The sequence below is a fragment of the Mauremys reevesii genome, linkage group 2, assembly GCF_016161935.1.
Source record: "Mauremys reevesii isolate NIE-2019 linkage group 2, ASM1616193v1, whole genome shotgun sequence".
Lineage (NCBI taxonomy): Eukaryota > Metazoa > Chordata > Testudines > Geoemydidae > Mauremys > Mauremys reevesii.
This window is the reverse complement of record NC_052624.1, coordinates 213,439,288-213,460,684: the sequence shown is the minus strand read 5'-3', so window position 1 is coordinate 213,460,684 and position 21,397 is coordinate 213,439,288. Positions and strand designations below refer to the sequence as shown.

General features: G+C 42.2%; 1 protein-coding gene across 12 annotated transcripts in view; it reads left to right on the top strand.

The window, feature by feature from the left end:
- The window catches only part of CCDC178 (coiled-coil domain containing 178), a 350,640-nt gene that overhangs the window by 327,057 nt on the left and 2,186 nt on the right, over positions 1-21,397 (top strand). For 7 of the 12 annotated variants that reach the window (XM_039524821.1, XM_039524816.1, XM_039524819.1 and 4 more), the window contains 2 exons: positions 5,279-5,434; positions 9,016-9,064. The exons of 2 other annotated variants lie outside the window; for them this stretch is intronic. In XM_039524821.1, coding sequence (XP_039380755.1) covers positions 5,279-5,434; positions 9,016-9,064 — 205 coding nt within the window. Of the gene's footprint in view, positions 1-1,758; positions 1,837-5,278; positions 5,435-9,015; positions 9,065-21,397 lie in introns of those variants that run through there. 3 more of the 12 variants (XM_039524820.1, XM_039524824.1, XM_039524823.1) reach the window with 3 other exon arrangements.

Below are 21,397 nucleotides of genomic sequence, written 5' to 3'. Positions count from 1 at the left end.
CCTGCTGCCCAACTGTGAGACTGGCAGCCTTAGGAAACCAAATCTAGCTAGGGATGATGAAGAGCCAGGCGAGTTAGCTGACGGGAAACTAGGCAGGCAAGTTTAGAAACCTGTCTAGCAGGGAGGATTCCACTGGAATCTTACCTATGTTCCAGCAGAAGGTCATTCAAATTGACACGTTTCTGCAAAACGTTTTATTTCTGAGTCAACTAATTGTCATTTTCTGATGGAAAAATACTCCATCCGAAAATTTCTTACCAGTTCTACGTCTTATTCATTCTCTCCTCCAGTGCTAATACCCCTGTGCCTCAGAGTTATTTAGTTATTTTAACAGACTTACTGGTACGTGGAACAACAGAGCGGAAAACATACAATTACAAATAAAATTCCTTAAAATAACTTGGTATATCCTATGAAATTTGTAAATTTTTTGCAGGGATGTATCACAGTTTCCCACCAGGACCATTATTTTTTTTCACCCATAATCATTCCCCAGTATGGAGCAAAATAGATAAATACTGGGAAAGTCATCATATTGGCACTATTTTCTTTGGTAAAATAACAGGAAACGTTAGCTTAGATATTTCTGTGAATTCTCCAGTTACGTTAACATACACTCATACAGCCATAAAGCAGTTAATAGCCTCCCAAATAAGGCTCTGGAATAGCTATAGCTGATGCAAAATGTTGCATTTAGGATTCTTTTGTCCTCTAATGACTATGCATACTTATTTGGGTGTGTATATTTAGAGTAAGGGGCTGAGAATGAGGTATTCAAATCCAAATGAGGTTTTAGCTAGGATATGGGATTCAAGTGTGAGGCTGAATCAGAAGTAGTGTTTAGATTGGATGTGATGGTATTGCAATCTCATGAGCTGCTCATGTGAGATTTGGGCCCAAAGTGCAGAAGTTGTACAAGATCATTTGGACAAGATTTCTATAATCTTGAATAGGTGGAATATAGAGAGTTTCCATATTTATTGGTTTAGTTAAAGAAATCAGTGGTAATTTTTCATGAGCAAGGAATGCAACAATGAGCCAAAGAAAAAGGTGGTTATTTATCCACTATACATCAGAAAAAAAATCAAAAAATATTTGCTAGATTTGCCTTCACTGCAATAGACGCCTCCATTTTATAACTGCGAAAAGTTAGAAATGTAGTATTTCGGGAGGACATGGTTGGGGTGGAATATTATGAAGTCATTGCCATATTATCAAATACTGACTGTGATGTTTCAAGTTAAAAGTAGGAATTTAAAATCAATTTAGCTAGTGCAGTGAGTAACAAATTAGGGAGATATGATTATGACATTTTATACTGATGATTTAACCTTGCAGCAGCACTTCGGGCTATCTGGGGTTGAATTACCTCCTTCTATCCATTTGTAGCATACATCATGCTGTATCACAGATTTAAAGATGAACTGTTTACATGCTGAAAGCTTCTTTTTGGCAGCTCCTCTGTTTGTGTCATTATTCGAATTAATTATGGATCTCCAGTAAACATGTTGATATATCATAGATTATAAACTCATCTATTGAACTCTTAACCATGGTTGCAAAGCAGATTATCTTATTTAAAGACAGTGGTTTAAAAATTTAGACATTTAATTTAATTATCTTTTCCCAGAAGTATATAAAGAAATCAGAATCCTAGGGTGAATAACATTATGGTTGTATAAGCAAACTTACAATAGCATTTTTGCCTCAAACTCAATAATTTTAGTTATAATCACTAACTATGTTTTTGTTTTACAGAACCAGTACGATTTGGAAAAAGAATAAAATTGCTTTTAAAGTACAAAAATAATTATGAACCACTTGAAACGTAATGTCTGTGTTTTATTTCTCATCAGAATTCATTAGTGTGTAACATCAATAATTTAGCCCATCATTTGCCAACACTGACTTGGCTCAGTAGTTCAATCATGTAACCCTGTAAACTCACTTTCCATTAAAATGAATGTTGCTGACAAAGGATAACTAAAGAGATACTTCATTTATTAACTAAAGAGATACTTCATTTATCAACATTTTTAAATTAGGAGTTTGGGACCACAGATGCTTAGCTGGATAAATTATTCAATGGAATTTTTACATTAGGCCTAAAGACTTCTGTAGAATTAAATACAATGTTATGTGAAATTATAGCTGTCTTTCATTTATGTAACATGTAATTCATAGCATTCTATTCCAGAAGCCAACAGAGCCACCTGCAGAGAAACAAATGACCTACCAGAATGAAAACTTGACTGTCTTATTCAGAATTATAACATGTAATAGTTACCCTGTATCCTGATTGACTCAACCAAGCATTTCCCATAGAAAAATAATAACTTCTTACTACACACAGTCTAATCTCCCAAAGTCACAAAATATCAATTTGAGGCATTAAATATGTTTAAACTATTTTATGGTGAGTCATATCCCCAAGTTATTCATTATTTTCCCCAAATACAGCCTTTAAGACATTCAGATTCCACATCCATTGTCTTAGTCCCTTGCCTTTCCAATGTTTGAACCTCAATCAGTCACCTGTCCTATTTTAACAAGACACCAGTTGCATTTTCTAAACTTCTGACCTACATCTTGCTGATAGGCTGACACATCACAACTTGGACATAAGCATTTATTGTGTTTTTGAAATATATAGACTTTTACAGCACCTTGGGACAAAATGAGAAATCAGTTAAAGTTCCTGCTCTATCATGTCCTTTCTGACTAGGTCTCTCTGAGAAGATAAGACTCTCTGGGAAACCTGAGGCTTTTTGGAGGAGAAACCAATGGACTATTCAGGACTAACACAAAATAACTGCCATCTGGCTTCCCCTTTTGGTATTGTACACTCCTAATGCTGCCAGTCCTGTGCAGGAACCAGACATCAGGGCTTAAGCAGCTGGGAAACAAGTCTTTTACTTAATGGTTTCAATATAAACTACTATATTACCACCCTTCCACTTTAAATTCTTCCCCTTCTATGTGGAGGATTACTTCTTTCTGACAAGATATAGTACTGTCTCCCCAAAGGAGCTTCCTTATCCCTCCCGTTCTTTGGGCTTAGTTTTGATAGCATTCTCAGGCCAAACACCAGACCCTTTCTGGGCACTGTTCTAAGTAAATTGGCTAATAATCTTGTAGCATTAGTGCATTCTGCTCCCTCTGGCAGGCTTAGGAGTAAAGGATCAAGATCAAAGCTCTTCTTTACATCTTTCACCAAAAGTGATGTTTTTCCAGAATGAGTGGGACATTCTTGCTAAGTCAGAGCTCAATGGGAGTTGAGTGTAAATGTGCTGGACTGAAGAGAAAGATTATGATAGAGACTGAGATCGGAAAGAAACTAAATGCTGTTACATAATTAAGAAGGCTAAGGAGATTTGTGAGAGAAAAATCCCAGTATAAAGTATTGTTGTTTCTCTTTTTATCTTGTGGTTTGTGGGGACTATCCCTCAGAGAACTACTCAGGCCTCACGAAGAACTTTGACAATCAATATAGAAACTATTCTTCTTCAATATAAGCTTGTATATATCTTCTCCTGTTCTTTGGAATTAAACTCTGTTGCATGACTATGGAACCTGTAGCTCTCATTTTGACTTTGTGTCAGTTGTTAACACTTTTATTTTAAATGGCCAAAAAGATGAGGGTTGAAGTCTTGCACTAGGATATTTATTTCTTACATCTTAAAATTCCATTTACTACTAATCAATTCCGTACATTGTCTCCTAAAAAATAACATTAATTTTTCTTTCAGCCCCCCTCAAAATTTTGATAGGCCACTACAGCTCCTCTGTTTTGCTTTGACATCAGAGCTTCCATAGAACTTCACTGGAGCATGGTGATTGCCCATTATGACTCCAATAAATCCCATTTTACTACTATTTGGCACAGATTTTCAAAGTTCCTCTTTATCATGTTGTAGCAGAATATTAAAATAATAAAGAGAAACTTAAAAACCCTGCCAAGTAGTGAAAAGGTTATTTATTTTGTGATAGTGTAACGCTGACAGACCCTGATATCGGCGAGTGGGATCAAACCTGGGATCTCTGGAGCTTAGTGCATGAGCCTCTACCGCATGAGCTAAAAGCCAACTGACTATTAGTTAAGGTGGTAGAGCAGACTTATAAATCTCTCTCTCTAAGTGGTCTGAGTGCCACTAGATGGGCCAGAACACCACACCCAGGAAGTATGTGGGTTACATACTTCCCCTAGTTGAGGAAGCGGTCCTGAGCTTCAGAGACTTCCCAGTTGAGCCTCCACTTGTAACACGACAGACCCCAGTCATCCGCGGGTGGGAGCAAACTGGGGACCTGTGGAGCTTAGTGCATGAGCCTCTACTGCATGAGCTAAAAGCCAACTGGCTGTTAACTAAGGCTGTAGAGCAGACTCATTAATATCTCTCTCTGAGTGGTCTCAGTGCCATTAGATAGGACAGAACACCACACCCAGGAGGTATGTGGGTTACAATAGCATCTCACACCAACCATCAGGAAGCAAGAGTGCTATGTGCTTAATTGTCAAAGTAGAGGCCTGATCCCATTGAAGTCACTGGTAAAACTACCATTGACTTCACTGGATGCAAGATTAGGCCCCACAACTGCTACTTGGGACAATCACAGGGACGGAAAGCCCTGATTCAATAAACTCTCACTTTCTTTCTTTGGTCTGAATCCAGGCAGCATAGTTTTTCCAATACACTTTGTTGAGAACGTAGGAATTGCCATAGTGAATCAGAGCCTGTGGTCCACCTAGTCCATTATTCTGTCACTGACAGGGCCAGCATCAATTTTTTAGGAGAAGGTGCAAAAAATCCTTCAATAGGCAGGCGTGAAATAATCTGCCCTCCCTTCCATGAAAGCCTGTTCCTAATCCATAATAGTTAAAGATTGTCTTAACCTTTTAAGTATAAATGTTGTATGCCTTCTAAAGTATTTGTTAGCATTAATTATTATCATTCTGGATATTCATATTATCCATATAAATGTCCAATCCTTTTTTCAATCTTGCTAAATTCTTGGCCTCAATGACATCCTGGGGCACCAAGTTCCTCAGTCTAATAAACTACAGAACCAGACTAACACAGCTACCCCTCTGATACTCAGTCGAATAATACATTGTGTAACAGATGATTGTCAACAGAAAGGGTCAAATGATACTCTGTTTTGTCTGAGGTTGTAATATTTAATTTAACAAAAAATAATAATAATTAACAAAGCTATAAACTGCGCATTCTAGGCTCTGAGAGGCCAAAATATTTCTCCAAACTTATTTTTTTCTTCTCAGACTCATTTTAAACCTGATTCTAGCTCTTTAACCGTGGGCCAGATAACCATGTGGGGGCATGTGCTCTATCCCAGTGGAAGTTCCTGGAGTACAAGTGGAGCACAGTGTCACATTGGGAGTATTCTAGAGTGCAGAGAGAGCAAAGCCTTTGAACTGGTACAGTATATATTTCACCCTCTGTGGGGCCTACTCCTCTGATGTGGGAAGAGTGTGGCAGGCCACTGATCTGCTAACATCATTTGCCATTCATGACTATCTAACCCTCATTCTTCTCTCTACTCCCCTCAGCCCAATTGTTTACAAAGGCAATCGAAGATAGATCTGTTCTCTTTCAAGAAGCTGAAGATGGAGTTGGTTCATTTGAATATAAAAATAGTTGTCAGATTAGCCCTTGAGATTTGCAAAATATTTCTGAGGAGAATGTTCACAAATCCCCCTTGGGGAGATGTGATGCAGGCTACTGTTTTTACTGAAGTGTCACTGGCATTGCCGTTCCTTTTTCTCCACTTTCACATGTCGCAAAGGTGAACTGATAATTCTGCAATGTTTTGCCTCTGGAATCAAACAATGGCTCCCTCAAATAGAAGAGATGGTTCTTGTATATAACACATTGGAACTGTGCAGTATCTCACAGTAGCTGTTGACAGTACATAGTTCTGTGGCTCAGTCTGTGACAGGGCAGATAGCTTTCTCACCCTGCTAAGTATGATGCTGACCAATCTCACTAAAGATTTTTTTGGGCTCCATTCTCTGTTTCTTCAGCTTGATATCTGCCCCACCCACATCAACATGCAGAAAATTTACCATATCTGGCTACTATTTGACTCTTAACCGTAGACGGTTTAAAAAAATAGAATACACCTTAACAATGTCTCTTGCAATAGCACTTTCCCATGGAGGTGCGAAGCAATTTTTTCTGATCTCATTGAGAAAAAACTTCCACTACCTTCAAAAAAAATAGTTAAAAGTCAGCATCTGAACCTGAAGTGATTTCTGGGGCTTACTCAGCTTCCATTGGTTGAGAAAGAATCTCACCTGTGTGTGTGGGCAAAGGCCCTCTCTAAAGCAACAGCTTTGGTGGTCTCCTGGGCTATGAAATCAGTCTATCCAGCTCATGCAAATGGGAAAGGCTCTCCTTGAGGCAGCCTCAGACATGCAGGAAAAGATATTTCAAGATTTCCACAATGTAAGGGATCTCATCAGGCCCCCTTTGTTCCCTGCTAGACCCTGGCCCAAGAACTGCTTGAGTGGATTAAAGAGTCCATTCTAATTGTTAAATCTTATCAGGAGTCTAACCTGTCCTCTCAGGGTTACCAAAAAGTCTTTCCGTGGCTTCCTAGAATTTGACTTTCATGCAGCTTTCGTTGTTTCTAGAGATCTATTTGTGTCAAATGCAAATATTTTCCCTTTCAAATTTTAACAACTGCTACAGTCAGGTACAGAGGAAGAGAGGTGTTCTCCCATTTGGAATCTGAGCATGCACTGGCTCCATTAGGAAGGTCTCTTAAGGTCTGGAGTATGTGTTCTGCAGAATTCCCTTCCAGTCTGCTCTTCAGCCCAAAAAGGCATATAGACCACCTGCACTTCTCATGGCACCACACAGGGTTTATTGCTAAATGTACTCTGGGACTTAAATATGCACTTAGTAGACTTAGGGTTCTTCTTTACTAGGGGGGATTCTGCAGTTGTGTCTTGCTCAAAAAAGATATACATTCCCTTGAATGGCAAAAAGGAGTCTGACACTAGAAAGTTGTCCATTTGTCTAGTTTAGCTATTTGCTGACTATTGAAGTCACAACAAGGAAAAGTTTTCTGTTTCTTCCTTCTCAAAAAAAATTGTTTTTAAAATAGCTTATCCAGGGTTTCTAAGGGAGTGAATAGCCTGAACAATATTGCCCAAGACTCTCTCATGTTTTGTGTTAACGTCCTCAGCTTCTCTCTAATGACTCACTAAACATCATGAATTTGTCCATGGTAGAGGATATCTCATTCCATCTTCTCTTTTCTTCAGAGGGGATACATTTTGGGGGAAACACCTTGTATTTGACCCTATGTGACTTGTCAGACAGTAAGTTTATCTTCCCATGCCAGCTTCCCAGATGTCATCTGGCATTCCCTGTGCTCTTTCACTAGGCACAATCAGCTTAATGTATAGGCATCTGTGAAGACAGCCACTGACCACATGGTGGTTAGAGCAGAATTTACATGAGGGGATGCTGGTTAAGAGATTAGAAGTTCCTCTTTCCCTTTCTTACTTCTACATCCACTCCAAGTCCTCTTTTCTAGTTCACTCTCAAGTTTCTCCTTAGACTGTTTACACATAAGTGCAGAGGGCAGGAGACAATGTAGGAACTCAGGCATAGACATGATGAGGATAAAAGGTGGGTTGGAATATTGTGTTGGAGACAAGCAAAGGGAACATGGAGAGAAGGAAATGGATAGCACTAAGGATCAGAAGGAGGAAAGCCGGGAGTGTAGACTGACATGATAGAAAGGTACAAAAACAATTGGTGGTATTAAAACAGGTAAATTAGAACCCATAGCAGTAAAGAATCAGTAGGATGTAGTTAGAGAAAATTGATATCCTGGAGTGCCAGTTGGTGAAGTAACAGTGAGCTAGTGTCTCCCAGATAGCTTGTTACTGACTGGTGGAGATGGTGGGGTAGGAGAAGAAAGACAGGCTTTCATTTCTCTCACCACCTCTACTGTTGGCTATTGTGGCTGCCTTTGCATTTTGCATTATGATCTTCATATTATGTATGTATTCATATATTACGGTATTTGTGTATGTTTTTTCTAGTTATTTTGTAGATTCGTTATGATTTCTGTATGTAGTATAGTTGAAATGTGTGTTAGGCAATATTGGCACATTAAAGTTTGCAGCTGTGTAAGGAATTGTTATTGTTATTTTGAGAAATCATTTTCCAAGTGACTTAAAAAATGTACCACTAAAGAGAACTGATTTGTATAAAATTTGAATCCTGACCGGATGTTTATCACATTCTTAGCCTGAAGGGAAAGGAATCCTCCATAAACAATATATTGGAAAACTCTGAGTTTGAATATTGATAGGACAAAAGCCTTTTGGAAATCTCTAACACTGTAGCCTTTGGAGATAAGTCTGAGGGGCAATCAATCTCTAAGTAATGTTTGGCCAAATGGATAGTATAGTATAATGTGTCACAATATTTTACCAGCAAGAATTACTCCTTCATGCCTTTGTCAGTTACTGATAGAAGATATCTGTCAAGCATCAACTTCAATCTCTAGCTATATTTTCTAAAATCCCTCTATTTTAAGAAGCTTTGGATGGGGAAGAGTTCCATTCTGGTTATCTTTTCTTCAGTCTTTCCTCCAGAAAACAAGTACTTGCAAGCTTCCAAGAGTGGAACTAGTATAGAAGAGACTTCCATTAGTGAGAGAACTAAGTTACTCACCTTTGAACAAAAGTTATCTAACCTTTTTTGTTGTTTTTTTTGGAGGGGGGGGGATCTATCTGCATTTTCTTCCTTTTTTTGTTCTTGAAATATGTTATGTGGAGCAGTTCAGGAATTGAGAGCTGGGAAGGATTGTATAAGACTCACAGCCTGATTTTCCTAGTTTACATCAGCTTAACTCGATTAACTTCAGCAGAGTGGCATCTGATTTACATCTCTGTGAAAGTAGAATCGTGCTTTCAGTCTTAGTGCTGAACCACACAGTGTGACACACATTCTCAGTCTTTATTTCTAATACTAGAATGCTCCTACAATTGAATGCCATGACAGACCAAGGAGGCAAATTAAAGGTGAGCAACTTTCTTTTGTTTTTAAAGTAAAAATATTTTTTAATTTCTGAACATAAATAAGGAAAATAATGAATTGACACGCTAAAAGAAGATATAAATGTCTCAAACTGCATTTATATGGCACATTTGATAAACACTATAAAATGCAGCCTGTTACCAAATAAGCTGAACTTTCTGAGCAAGGGGAAAGGACATTTTCCCTTGACATCATACGTCAAAAACACATATGATGCTAAAGTTGAGAAATGGTGCATAGTATAAAAGAATACATTTCCTCAATAGCAAGTATGCTAGAGCCAAATCCTTATGCCATTAGGTCTGATTCTTAAATTTGTTTTACATGAATATCTCCTTGACTTAAATTATTCTTGATTTAACATTTGTGAAATCAGAATCACATCCTTTGCCTTTGACTTCTGTGGGGACAGAAGGATATGGCCCCAAGTGTCTATCAGGCAGTGCACAGGATCCTAAATCTGTACCTAAGCCTGGGCCCCAAATAGACAAATCAATATGTTTTTGTTGCTGAGCCAGCATAGAAAATTGTATTTTAAAACAATGTATTCTAAGTGTTTTATTAAATCTATTTTGAAATCAAGTGAGTGTGGTTAGTAAACTATCACTTGATAATTCGTTTCCCCACTTACAAGTGTGAGATATTAAATGTCATACTTAGCAACATTTACATATATGTTAATTCTAGCTCAATATCCATATTAACAGCACTACCGCATATATACATAAAAGTCATTGACAACATTTTTCAAAGGAGATATTCTGTTCTGTTACACACAGTCATGTATTCTATAATAGGCGTACATGTTCTAATAATAATCAGTGTGTATTTTTCAACCCTACATGTCTAGAGACCTCTAATCACTTTAACAACATTGAATACAAAAAAAGTACAAATTAAAGCTTTGATTTTGTCTCCCTTTCTCATGTTGAGTAGTGCTTATTCACTCATGCCCTCCTATTCAGCAGTCCATCCCTATTCAACAAAGCACTTAAGCACATGCCCAATTTTAAGTATGCGCTTACGTGCTTAATTAAACAGGCACGGGACATAAGTTTGTGTTTAAATGCTGTACTGAGCTGGGGCCTCAAAGTGTACCATTGAAGTCAGTGGTGAATAACTTAATGCGAATAAGATTCCTTACATTACATGTTAACTGTATAAGGCAACATATTTTAATGAATGGAAAACAAGATTAATATAAACACAACAACCCTTTCCACAACATCCACAAAGCATAAAACATGAAACTGACCATGAACAAAATAACAACAAAAAGAGTATAACATAAAATTGTCTTTTAAATTTAACTTTTAGCAAGTCTCTTAGTCTTCCAGTGTCAGTTTCTACATCTGTAAGACATGGGATGGCAATACTTACCTTCTTTAGGCTGTTGTGAGGATTAATTATATAATTTAGCATATAAAGAACAGTATAAGTGTAGGTATTATTGCTGTGGTTGTTTTTTATTATTATTTTATTATTTGTTAAAAGTTTATTTACTTGAAACATATTTTACCAGAAGTTAGCAAACTATTTATAGAGAAAAATTTTACTCCTTTTTCTGTTTGTAGATTGTTCATGAACTGACTTAGATTTTTACAAATTTGTTCTTGATTTGAAATTAGTCCACATGCGTTTCATGCAAACAAAGTTAGTTGATGGGTTGCTCATGTAGTCAGGTGAGGGAGGGGTGACTGGGGCAGGATTGGGAGGGAGAGACACACTCCGGGGGTGGAGGGATGACTGAGGCAGGATAGGGGGGGAGAGGGAGGTGGAGGGAGGTGGCTGGGGCAGGACGGGAGAGGGAGAGCCATGCTCTAGGGGTGAGGGGTGACTGGGGCAGGATGGGGAGGGAGAGCCATGCTCTAGGGGTGAGGGGTGACTGGGACAGGAGGGGGAGGGAGAGCCACACTCCAGGGGTGGAGGGGTGACTGGGACAGGATTGGGGGCAGCACCCAGGGGTGGGGCACAAAGGGCGATGAGAAGGAGGTCTGGGGGATGAGCCTGGCCACCAGCCCTGTTCCTCAAATGCCACGCATTTCAGGATCCCTTCCCCCGGGTGCCAGTGGCTGGTACCCCTCTCTGCTGGAGCTGGCCAGTTCCTGAGTGCTCCTCCAGCTCCAGCAGCAGCTGCTCTTCCCAGTTCCCACCCTCCCACCAGCAAAGCGGAAGCCAATTGCGGATGGTTACTCAGGGAACCGGACTTTTAGTGTCTGGTCAGTAATACTGACAGGACACTGTCAGGTCCCCTTTTCGACCGGACTTTCCAGTCGAAAACCAGACACCTGGCAATCCTACTCATCCTCCTCCCCCACTCCTCCCTTACACTGGTCTCCTCCTCCTCCATCTCCCTGTCACCTTCCTCCATTTTCCCCTCTTTGTGCTGGCATGCTAAAATGGCAACTACATAAATAGCCTCTGCTTCCATGCAAAATAAATTTTTTGTCATAAAACAAATTCCCATTATAATTGTTTTTTATTTTCTAAAAAGATTTGTAAGAATAAAACTTGGCTGGCATGAATACCCGTGAGAAAGCAAATACAAAGAATGCCAATATGTCAAATGGTAATTCAGGTTCTGATTTGCAAACCTGGTCATGAATCATTGTCCCACTTTTTATCCAGCTCTACATTTTACTGTGGGGACCCTAGAAAAAAGTATGGGACAGATCCTCTGGTATCAGTCCTGTCTGCTGCACTGCTTTAAGGTTCTGCTCATAAAACTGAGGTATCTGATCATTCCAGTGTAAGGGAAGTTTTAGGGGCATAAAGCTGCCTTGGGAGGCTCGGCTGGAACTACAGCTGCCCTTTCAACCTCTTGGAGCCATAAGCAGGCCTCAGGGCATGATCTATATGATATTGGTCTGTTGGAGAAATAAAAGGCAATGTCTAAAACAAAATTATGCAAATGAGTTTATTTAACTTCATGGATTATCCTGCTAACATATTTCTGGGACTGATATGAAATAGATACAAAAATAAAAACATTTCACTTCAGGGATGAATACAACACATACACTCTGGGTGTTGTCCTATATAAACAGCATTAACGTTTCTAAGAGGCGGTGTGCCCACCTAGTAAAAAGTAATGAGTATTTTCCTCCTCTAAATTCCAGTGAATGTTTCCCTCTCCCAATACCTGACAGCATTATATATAAAGGGCTAAGTAACATAATTTTCTTTCTTTAAAACCATTCAGCTATGCAATCTTGAGTTCTTTAGACCTTCAGCAGGTACAATTAGTATGTGTTTGAAAAAGTCAAGCCTTTTACTTAGAGTTCTCTCCAAAGCATTAATAGTTGCATTACCCCGTTAATAAACTTCAGGCATCATACTTAGAAGACAGTTTGGAAATAAAAAAAGAATCAAACATTTAAACTATTAAGTTTATGAATGAAAAGCATTTCATTGTTTTAAGCTACTGAAATACATATTTAAACACAAAACAGAAAATTATCATCCCCCCATAGCGTGTTATTACAACATGCATGCTTTCAGTACACACTGTGCAGATTCCTATCTTTTAAACTTAATGATATGTGGTTGCATCTTCATGACCCTTTCCCTAGGTAATGCCCCCTGCACTGGGAGTGTAAGAGGGCTGGTGTCAGAGCCACTATGGTGTTTTCTGCTGCTCAGTGATTCCCCTATGGTTAGATCTTCTAGCTGTACAACTGCTTTGCACTGAAACACAAAGCTGATGGAGCAAGGTCCTGGATCGGGCCCAGTGACTCTAATTTTTATAATATTTTATTCATAAAATTGTTTCCTACTCTACTCTGGGGAAATAAAGTGATTCAGATAAACCATCCTGGTTTGCCTCGTTCCTGTGTAGTTGCACAAGGAGGGAAGGAGTGTAAATAGCCTCTCCCTCCTTGCTTCCTTGCTCAGGTGTGGGCTCAGCTTCAGTGCTTGTTCTCATGAGTACAAGGACTGCTCCAAACTAGCATCTATAGTAGAACCAGCCACACTAAAGAAGGGAAGAAGATTCAGGGCTACGACCCAGCAGAGAACAGAGCATGTTACTTCCACTAAAAGTGTGTAAAACATCGACTATCCTGCTCAAGTTCATTGGGAGGTGTTGTATCTGCTGGAAGACACAAATAGCTCTAAAGACACAATAGAATCCTTGAAGTATAATTCCATTCCAAACTGTATCTGCATTGTGGGATTCCATGTTTGTGTTTCATTGATTCCACATCAAGTTTGCTCAATTTACAAATAAAACAGATGTTTCTTTCTAGCTGTCACCCCTGTGCACCCAGCTTTGGATCATACTGTCAGCTGGATTTATTCCTTCTTACGCAACATCACCAGGAATACCAGGCCCAATTATGCCCCAGTAACAGGTGTGCAACCTACAATATCATTACTTTTACTGATGATGTATGAGGAGAACCCAGCTTGACTCTGACCACTGGTTGTTTGCAGGACTGGCAGTTTTAATGTATTATTTGTAAACTGAACAAATTTGATATGGAATCAGTGAGACACAAGACCCTGGTGAGGTGACACAGTGGCTCCTATTGCCTCTGTCAGTTCCATTTTGCTGCTGCTGATAGAGAGGCTCCCTTTTGCTGCAGTGCTGAGCTGTAGCTTATGCTTTAGCTTTCCAGGCTACCTTTCAGCATCCTGCTTGCCTTATTGAGAAATTTCCTCAGGGTCTGCTAAAGGATTATATTCTTCTGATGCCTTCTGATCAGTCAGGCTCATTTGGATTGTTCACCAGAGTTCAACTTTCTTTTGTTGTTGTTGTTTTCTAATAAAATTGACTTTGCTGAATAATTAATTCCTACACAGCCTGAGATAAAATGTCTTGTTTCAGATTTTAAATATTAAGTATCCAAAAATAGAAAAAAACAAATAGCAGCTGAGAGATGCCCCATAAGGCAGTATAAAGATACCTCAGACACCAATTTGCCTGCCCTGCTGCTAAAGTATGGAGGAATTAGGTAGATTCCAACAGTTTATTGAAAGCTTTCCTTTTAACTAGAAAGGCAGGCATTTCTAGGCAGCTCCCAAAATAACCCAGTAAGGGAGTAGCTACCAAAGACTCCTCTGAAGAGCCAGGAAGGAGAAAGAGCAGACAAGTATGCATGGTCTGCAGAGCTCTGGGCACTTTACCAGAAGATATTAATGGTGGTGGGAGAGGGACCTTGTAATCCTATCTCATGTCCTCAGAGAATTACAGATAGGTAAATTCCTTTTCTTATTTAAATGTAAGCAGGGTCTGAATGAATGCTTCGCTGGCAGCTAGCTGGGAGGGGGAGAGACTCTGGGTGTGGTTATGTAAATATGGTTTGCTTCTCTTTGCTTAGATTTGCTTAGATATTCAGCAGATAGAGCACTGTTTTGCTCATTGTAATCAACTTGGCTGGTGTTGGGTAACAAATCACATTAGTACTGTCTGCAGGGGAGGTGTGTAATTTTCCCAGGTAGGGGCTCATGCCATTTCTGTGTTATATTGATGGAAAGGAACCCCTAGATATTGAACCCAGCCCTGGTTGCTGCTGGCTTCACCTGGAAGAAGGGTTACCTTTTTTGGGGCTCGTCCGGGATCCTGGGTCAGTATCCCTCGCAAGCACTTCTTGAGTGATTCAGTAAGTTGGGAAACAGTTGTGTTTATATTTTGAGGAAATCACTGTATAATGGCTAATATGTCAAGTTTGTTGGGTCCTGGCTCAGCAGCCCCTAGCTCGGGGGCTGCAGCCTTGGCCGATGATCGGGCAAAAGCACTGGGGCAAACATTGGAAAAGGTGGTGTTGTCCCATGCTATGTCGAGCTCCTATTGTAAGTTGAGGTTATTTGCTGGGGGTCCCATCCCAATACCTGGGGAGGAGGAGTTCAACCCTGGTTAGAACATACTACTGAAAGGAGGCTGCAGGAGTGGGCCGTACCAGATGCCGAGAAGCAAAGATGTCTAGTAGAGAGCATCAGGGTACCAGCATTCGATGTGATTCTCACCCTGAAGCTCACTAACCCTGGGGTCAGTATGAAGGACTGCCTAGAGGCCCTCGAGCACACCTTTGGGAGCACAGAGGGCTCTGAGGACAGTTACTGTAAGTTCCTTAATTCCCAACGATGAAGGGGTGAGAAGGTTTCAGCTTATGTACAGAGGCTGGAGAGGCTGCCTCAGGGAGCTGTCAAGAGGGGAGCAGGGACTGCAGAGCAGATTGATCAGACCAGACTGGCTCAAATTGTAAAAGGATCTCAATATCAGAACCCAATTCTACTTCATCTCCAGTTAAGAGAATGACAGGAAAAGTCCCCTGAGTTACTTCCAGCTGATAAAAAGTCAGAGAGGAGTAAGACAGGCAGGCTGCCAGTGATTTTTGGGAAGCTCAACCGTCTGAGACAGCCAGCACAGCACCCCTGCAGACAGCCAGTGCACTGATGGTGAGCACCAGAGAGGAACTTGCCCAACAAGTGCAGGTTCTAACAGAATGGCTAGCTGAGCTGCAAAGGACCATTGACCAGAGTAAGTCTTCCAGGTGTAAGGAACCTCTGGCTGTGGCGATGGAGAAGTCAGCATTTAGAGACACCATCCCTCCTGAGCAAAGGGGGAAAGGGCAATTCTTCTGTGGTCAGGATGGACACAGTGCTGCCAAGTGTCATAATGAAGAAAATCCCTCCTTAGTGTATGGAAAGCTGAGGGTCAGTTGGGAGGAGGCAAGGAACTGCTGAAGGGTCTGGGGCCGGGGGCTGTCCAGCTGGGATCCCCACAGGACTGATAGGGCCTTGAGCAGAGGTCACGGTGAGGATTGAGGGGCGGAGTGTAAAGCAGTGCTTGACACTAGATCTCAGGTGACTATTATATTTCAGTCATTCTACCAACAGATGCTTAGGCACCTGCCTATACAGACACTGACCAGCTTTGGCCTGTGTGGCCTCAACATGGATGAATACCTCTACCAAGCATATGTCATAGTGCACCTGGAATTCCCAGAGGAGGTTGCTGGGGTAAGAGAAGAGGTAGACACCGCTGTCTTAATATGCCCCGACCCTAAAGGAATCTCTGATATGTATGTGCTGATAGGGATGAACTCAAGCCTCCTCAAGGTACTCGTGGATTACTGCAGATGATGGGCTGGGGAATAATACCTGAGCACCCTGATGATCTATAGAAACTTTGTGCTGAAGCCTGTAGGAAAATTGAGAGCACTAAAAAGGATACATCTGAGCTACCAATGGGGGCATTGAGGTACACGGGCATGACACCCTTAGTAGTGCCTGCAAGGATGGAGCAAGAAGTGCTTGTCATGAGTACGTGACTGAAAGGAAGTAAAGGGGCATTAACAATGGTAGAGCAGCCAGCTGAAGGAGAGCTCCCTGGAGGAGTGCTGGTCAACAGTGGAGTCATAACCCTACCTGCTAAAGCCCAGGAAAAGGTGATTATACTAATTACTAATGAAACAAGCCATGATGTTGTTGTGAAACAAAAGCAGAAGACAGCAGACCTCTTTGAGCCTGAAACCATGGTAAGACCCCAGTGTGAAACTCAAGTTCCGGCAATAGAACCTGCAAAGTTTGGTTTTGGAGATTCGCCATTGTCTGAGGAGTGGAAGGACCTCCTGGGGAAGAAACTTTGTGAAATATCCAGGGTATTCTCACTGCATGAGTAGGACATGGGGTGTGCAAAAGGAGTAGAGTACAACATCAGACTACACAACTCTCAACTCTTCAGGGAGAGGTCTAGGAAGATTGCTTTCTCAGAGATGGAAGACTTGCGACATCATCTTCAGAAGCTGATTGCAAATGGCATCATTACTGAGTCCCGGAGCCCATATGCCTCACCCATTGTGGTGGTCCATAAAAAGAATGGAAAAATCTGGATGTGTATCGACTACTGCACCCTAAATAGCCGTACTGTGGTTGACCAATATACCATGCCTCGAGTACAAGATGCCTTAGACTGTTTGCTGGGAAGCCAGTGGTTCTCAGTATTGGATCTTCGAAGTGGATACTAGCAGATCCCTCTGGGAACAGAAGATAAGGAGAAGACAGCCTTCATCTGCCCATTATGGTTTATCAGTTTGAACGCATGCCTCAAGGGATTTCTGGGGCACCTGCCACATTTCAACATCTTATTGAGAAAGTTGTGGGAGACATGAACTTACTGCAAGTCTTGGTTTATTTGGATGACCTGATTGTATTTGGAAGGACCTGGGAGGAGCATGAAGAATGATTTCTTAAAGTGCTTGATAGGTTGGAGGCCTATGGACTGAAGCTTTCTATTGATATATGCCAGTTCTGCAGAACATCAGTGAAGTACATGAGTCACATCATGTCCCAAGAGGACGTGAGTACTGATCCGGATAAAATAGAAGCACTCACTACATGGCCACACCCAAGTAATTACAGAGAGCTTAAGACCTTTCTTGGATTTAGTGGTTACTATCGTAGGTTTGTAAAGAATTATGCTACCATCGTAAAACCTCTGAATGATCTTACCCATCCAGCAAGAGCAAGTGTAAAACCAAGAGTAAGGGGAGGTCCCCAAGGCCTCCTGAGCAGAGACACTGTGTCCCCTTAAAACCCTTTGGACCACAATGGGACGAGAGATGTGAAAGGGCTTTTCAAGAAATCATTAACTGCCTAACTCATGCTCCATTCCTAGTCTTTGCTGACCCAAGAAAGTCATTTATCCTACATACAGATGCCAGTTTGGAGGGTTTAGGAGCAGTCCTATACCAGGAAGTTGAAAGCAAACATAAACCTGTGGCCTTTGCCAGCTGAGGGCTGTCTGATAGTGAAACTCACTACCCCGTCCACAAACTGGAGTTCTTGGCCTTGAAATGGGCCATCACTGAGAAGTTTCATGACTACTTGTATGGAGCTAGGTTTCAAGTGTGGACAGACAAGAATCCGCTGACTTACCTGTTGACAAGTGCTAAGCTGGATGCTACAGGGCAGAGATGGGTAGCCACCTTGGCTAGCTATGAGTTCAGCATACAGTATCGATCAGGGAGAAGCAATGTAGATGTGGATGCATTGTCACGGTATACGCAGCCATCAGAAATTGCTGTGATTCCTATGGATGGAGTAAGAGCTATTTGCAATGGAAGTTATCAAGAGTCAGGGGCCCGTGAGAGTCTTCATGATTGTGTTGCAGAAACTCTGGGCCTGCCCCCTGAAAGTGTACCATCTGCCTCTGTGAATTATATTGTGTTGGACCAGTCTCCATTGCCCATGCTCAATGCTGCTCACTGTCAAAAAGTCCAGCTGCAAGATACTGACATTCGTGACACACAACTTGCAAAAAGAGAGGGGCAAAATGCTGTTCAATTATTTCATCTATCTCAAAGGGTAGACTACTATTGAGGGAATGGAGCAAACTAAAACTGATACAGGGAGTGCTGCATCAGATCACAGGAGATCCTTTACAAAATCAGTGAACACAACTAGTGCTACCAAAAGAGTACAGAGCCCTGGCCATGAGGGCCTTGCATGATGACTTTGGACATTTGGGAATGGAGAGAATCCTGGAACTTATTTGTAGTAAGTTCTACTGGCCCTGGATGGCTGAGGATGTACACAAGAAATGTGAGACATGCGCTTGGTGTGTTCAAAGGAAAACTCTGGCCACTAGAGCAGCATACCTGAAGAATATCACAAGCAGCAAACCTTTGGAGCTGGTATGCATTGATTTTTTGTCTTTAGAAGTAGACAGGAGGAATGTTGGGAACATCTTAGTAGTAACTGACCATTTTACATGGTATGCACAGGCATATCCCACACGAGACCATAGGGCCCCACAGTTACTCGAGTATTCTGGGAGAAATATTTTTCAGTGTATGGATTCCCATATCGGATACACTCTGACCAGGGACAGGACTTTGAGAGTCACCCCCTGAAGGAGGTGCTAAGGATGGCAGGAATTAAGAAGTCCAGAACAATACCTTACCACCTGCAAGGTGACCCTGAGCCAGAGCAATTCAATTGGACTCTGTTAGATATGCTGGGGAGTTTACGTCCTGAACAGAAAGCAACGTGGAGCCAGCATGTTGTGGTTTTGGTGCATGCCTACAATGCCTTAAAGAACGATGCTACAGGAGTCATCCCATATCTCTTGATGTTTGGGCAAGAGCCTAGATTACCCATAGACCTGTGCTTCCGGGTATCAGAAGATGGAAAAAGATGTGAGACACATGTGCAGTATTTTTCCCGACTAAGAGAAGAACTGCAGGATGCTTATCGCTTGACTATGGCTGCTGCCCACAAGAACTCAGATAGTGACAAGCACCGGTATGATGCTAGGGTGTGTTCACAGGAGCTCCAGCCAGGAGACAGAGTTCTGCTACAAAATGGCAAACATAAGATTGCTGGCAAACATAAGATTGCTGACAGATGGAAGGCAATACCTTACCTGGGAAATCTGCCGGTCTACAAGATTAAACCTGAGACAGGGCCAGGGCAAATAAAGATGGTACATAGAAACCTCCTAGTACCTGGGAGGGAATTGGTAGGCGCCCCTTATGGGATGGACCATGACCTGTGATGATACACCTAGATTGCTGGACAGAGGGGACATACAAGTGGCAGGTATCCCTGGTGCCCTGGACATTCCAGTATCTGAGCAAGAGATGCAGGGCCTGTACCAGTAGAGGGGGTACCCTCAAGGGAGCCCTCATCATCCCTATTCTCAGAAGAAGTCCCCACTGCCCCTGCCTTGCCCATTCTCAATAGGCACAACAGGGTTATAAGGCCAGTAAACAGGCTAACTTACAATGCACCTGGAGTGATTAGTGAGGAAGTGGTACACTTAGCTCACAGGCTTGTGGCAGCCATAGTGGATTTCCCCAGACCCTTTGTGGAGAACTCAAGAAGTTGGTATAATCTGGGTTGTGATTTGCTGGGATGACAAATTCTCAGCTGGGAGGAGGATGAAAGCAGGGTCTGAATGAATGCTTCCCTGGCAGCTAGCTGGGAGGGGGAGAGACTCTGGGTGTGGTTATGTGAATACAATTTGCTCCTGCTTTGCTTAGATTTGCTTAGATATTCAGCAGATAGAGTGGTGTTTTGATCATTGTAATCAGCTTGGCTGATGTTGGGTCGCAAATCACATCAGTACTGAATGCAGGGGTAGTGAAATGCTGTTATCAATGTTGTGATTATTGTGGGAATGCAGGGAAGTAGGACTGTGCTTAACCTGTTCCACATTGGGGCAGGGGGTCATCCTTAGCGGAGAGGACCTCATTGAGCCAGGGGCTCCACTGCCAAAGCCCTGTGAAAGTAAGAGGGGTGGGGATAGGAGTCCTGGTCAGGAGGCTGCACACCTCCACCCCCAGGGGTCCTCTCTAGACTGGCTTAACCTGTTCTTCCCCAATGTTCAAAGAATAGAGGTAAATAGGCTTAATTAGATGCCTCTTTTGTTATTTTAATTGCTCAATCAGAGCTGAAACTAGCTGTGGTAGGACAGTGTTTCTGCCCTCCCTGCTAAGAGCTAAAATCACTGAGAGCTGAAGTCACTTGAGATGGGGAAGTGTTTCTGCCCAGCCTGCAAAATCACTGAGAGACTGATGTGCAGAGGTCACAGCAGAGAGGGAGAAGGTGACTGACAGTCAGCTGGCGAATGAATGACCAGCAGGGCTGCGGCAAAGAGGCAAGATGAGCAGCCAGCAGGGCGGCGGTGAAGAGATGTGATGAACAGCCAGCAGGGAGGAGGCAGAGAGGCGTGATGAGCAGCCAGCAGGGTGGCAGCAGAGAGGCACGATGAGCGGCCAGCAAGGCAGTGGCAGAGAGGCAGGACAAGTGGCCAGCAGGGTGGAGGCAGAATGATGTGATGAGCAGCCAGCAGGGCGGCGGCGAAAAGCCGTGATGAGTGGCCAGCAGGGTGGCGGCAGAGATGTGCGACAAGTGGCCAGCAGGGTGGCTGGTGGAGGAGCATGATGAGAGTGATGAGCCAGTAGCCAGTGAGCGGCCAGCGGAGCGAGTAAGATGCCTCTTTACCCCCCACCGAAGGTGGGAGGTGAACTCCGCAGATGCACTTCTGAACTCTGGGTCTGCACTGACCAAGGACTGCAACTGTGAATGGGGTGCAGGGAAGGGTAGGGTATGTGAAAGGGACTTTTGGATTGCTGGACTTAAGAACCTGAGGGGAAAAGGACACTGCCCAGCCTACTTGGGGGTGGGTCTTTTACTCATGGTTTATGTTTATGAACCCTGTTTGTGGCGTTTTCCCAAATTAACTTTGCGATATTTCCCTCCTTTTATTAAAAGTTTATTTTCTACACTCGGACTCTGTGCTTGCGAGTGGGGAAGTATTGTCTCTCAGAGGCGCCCAGGGGTGCTGTGTAATTTTCCCAGGTTATTGG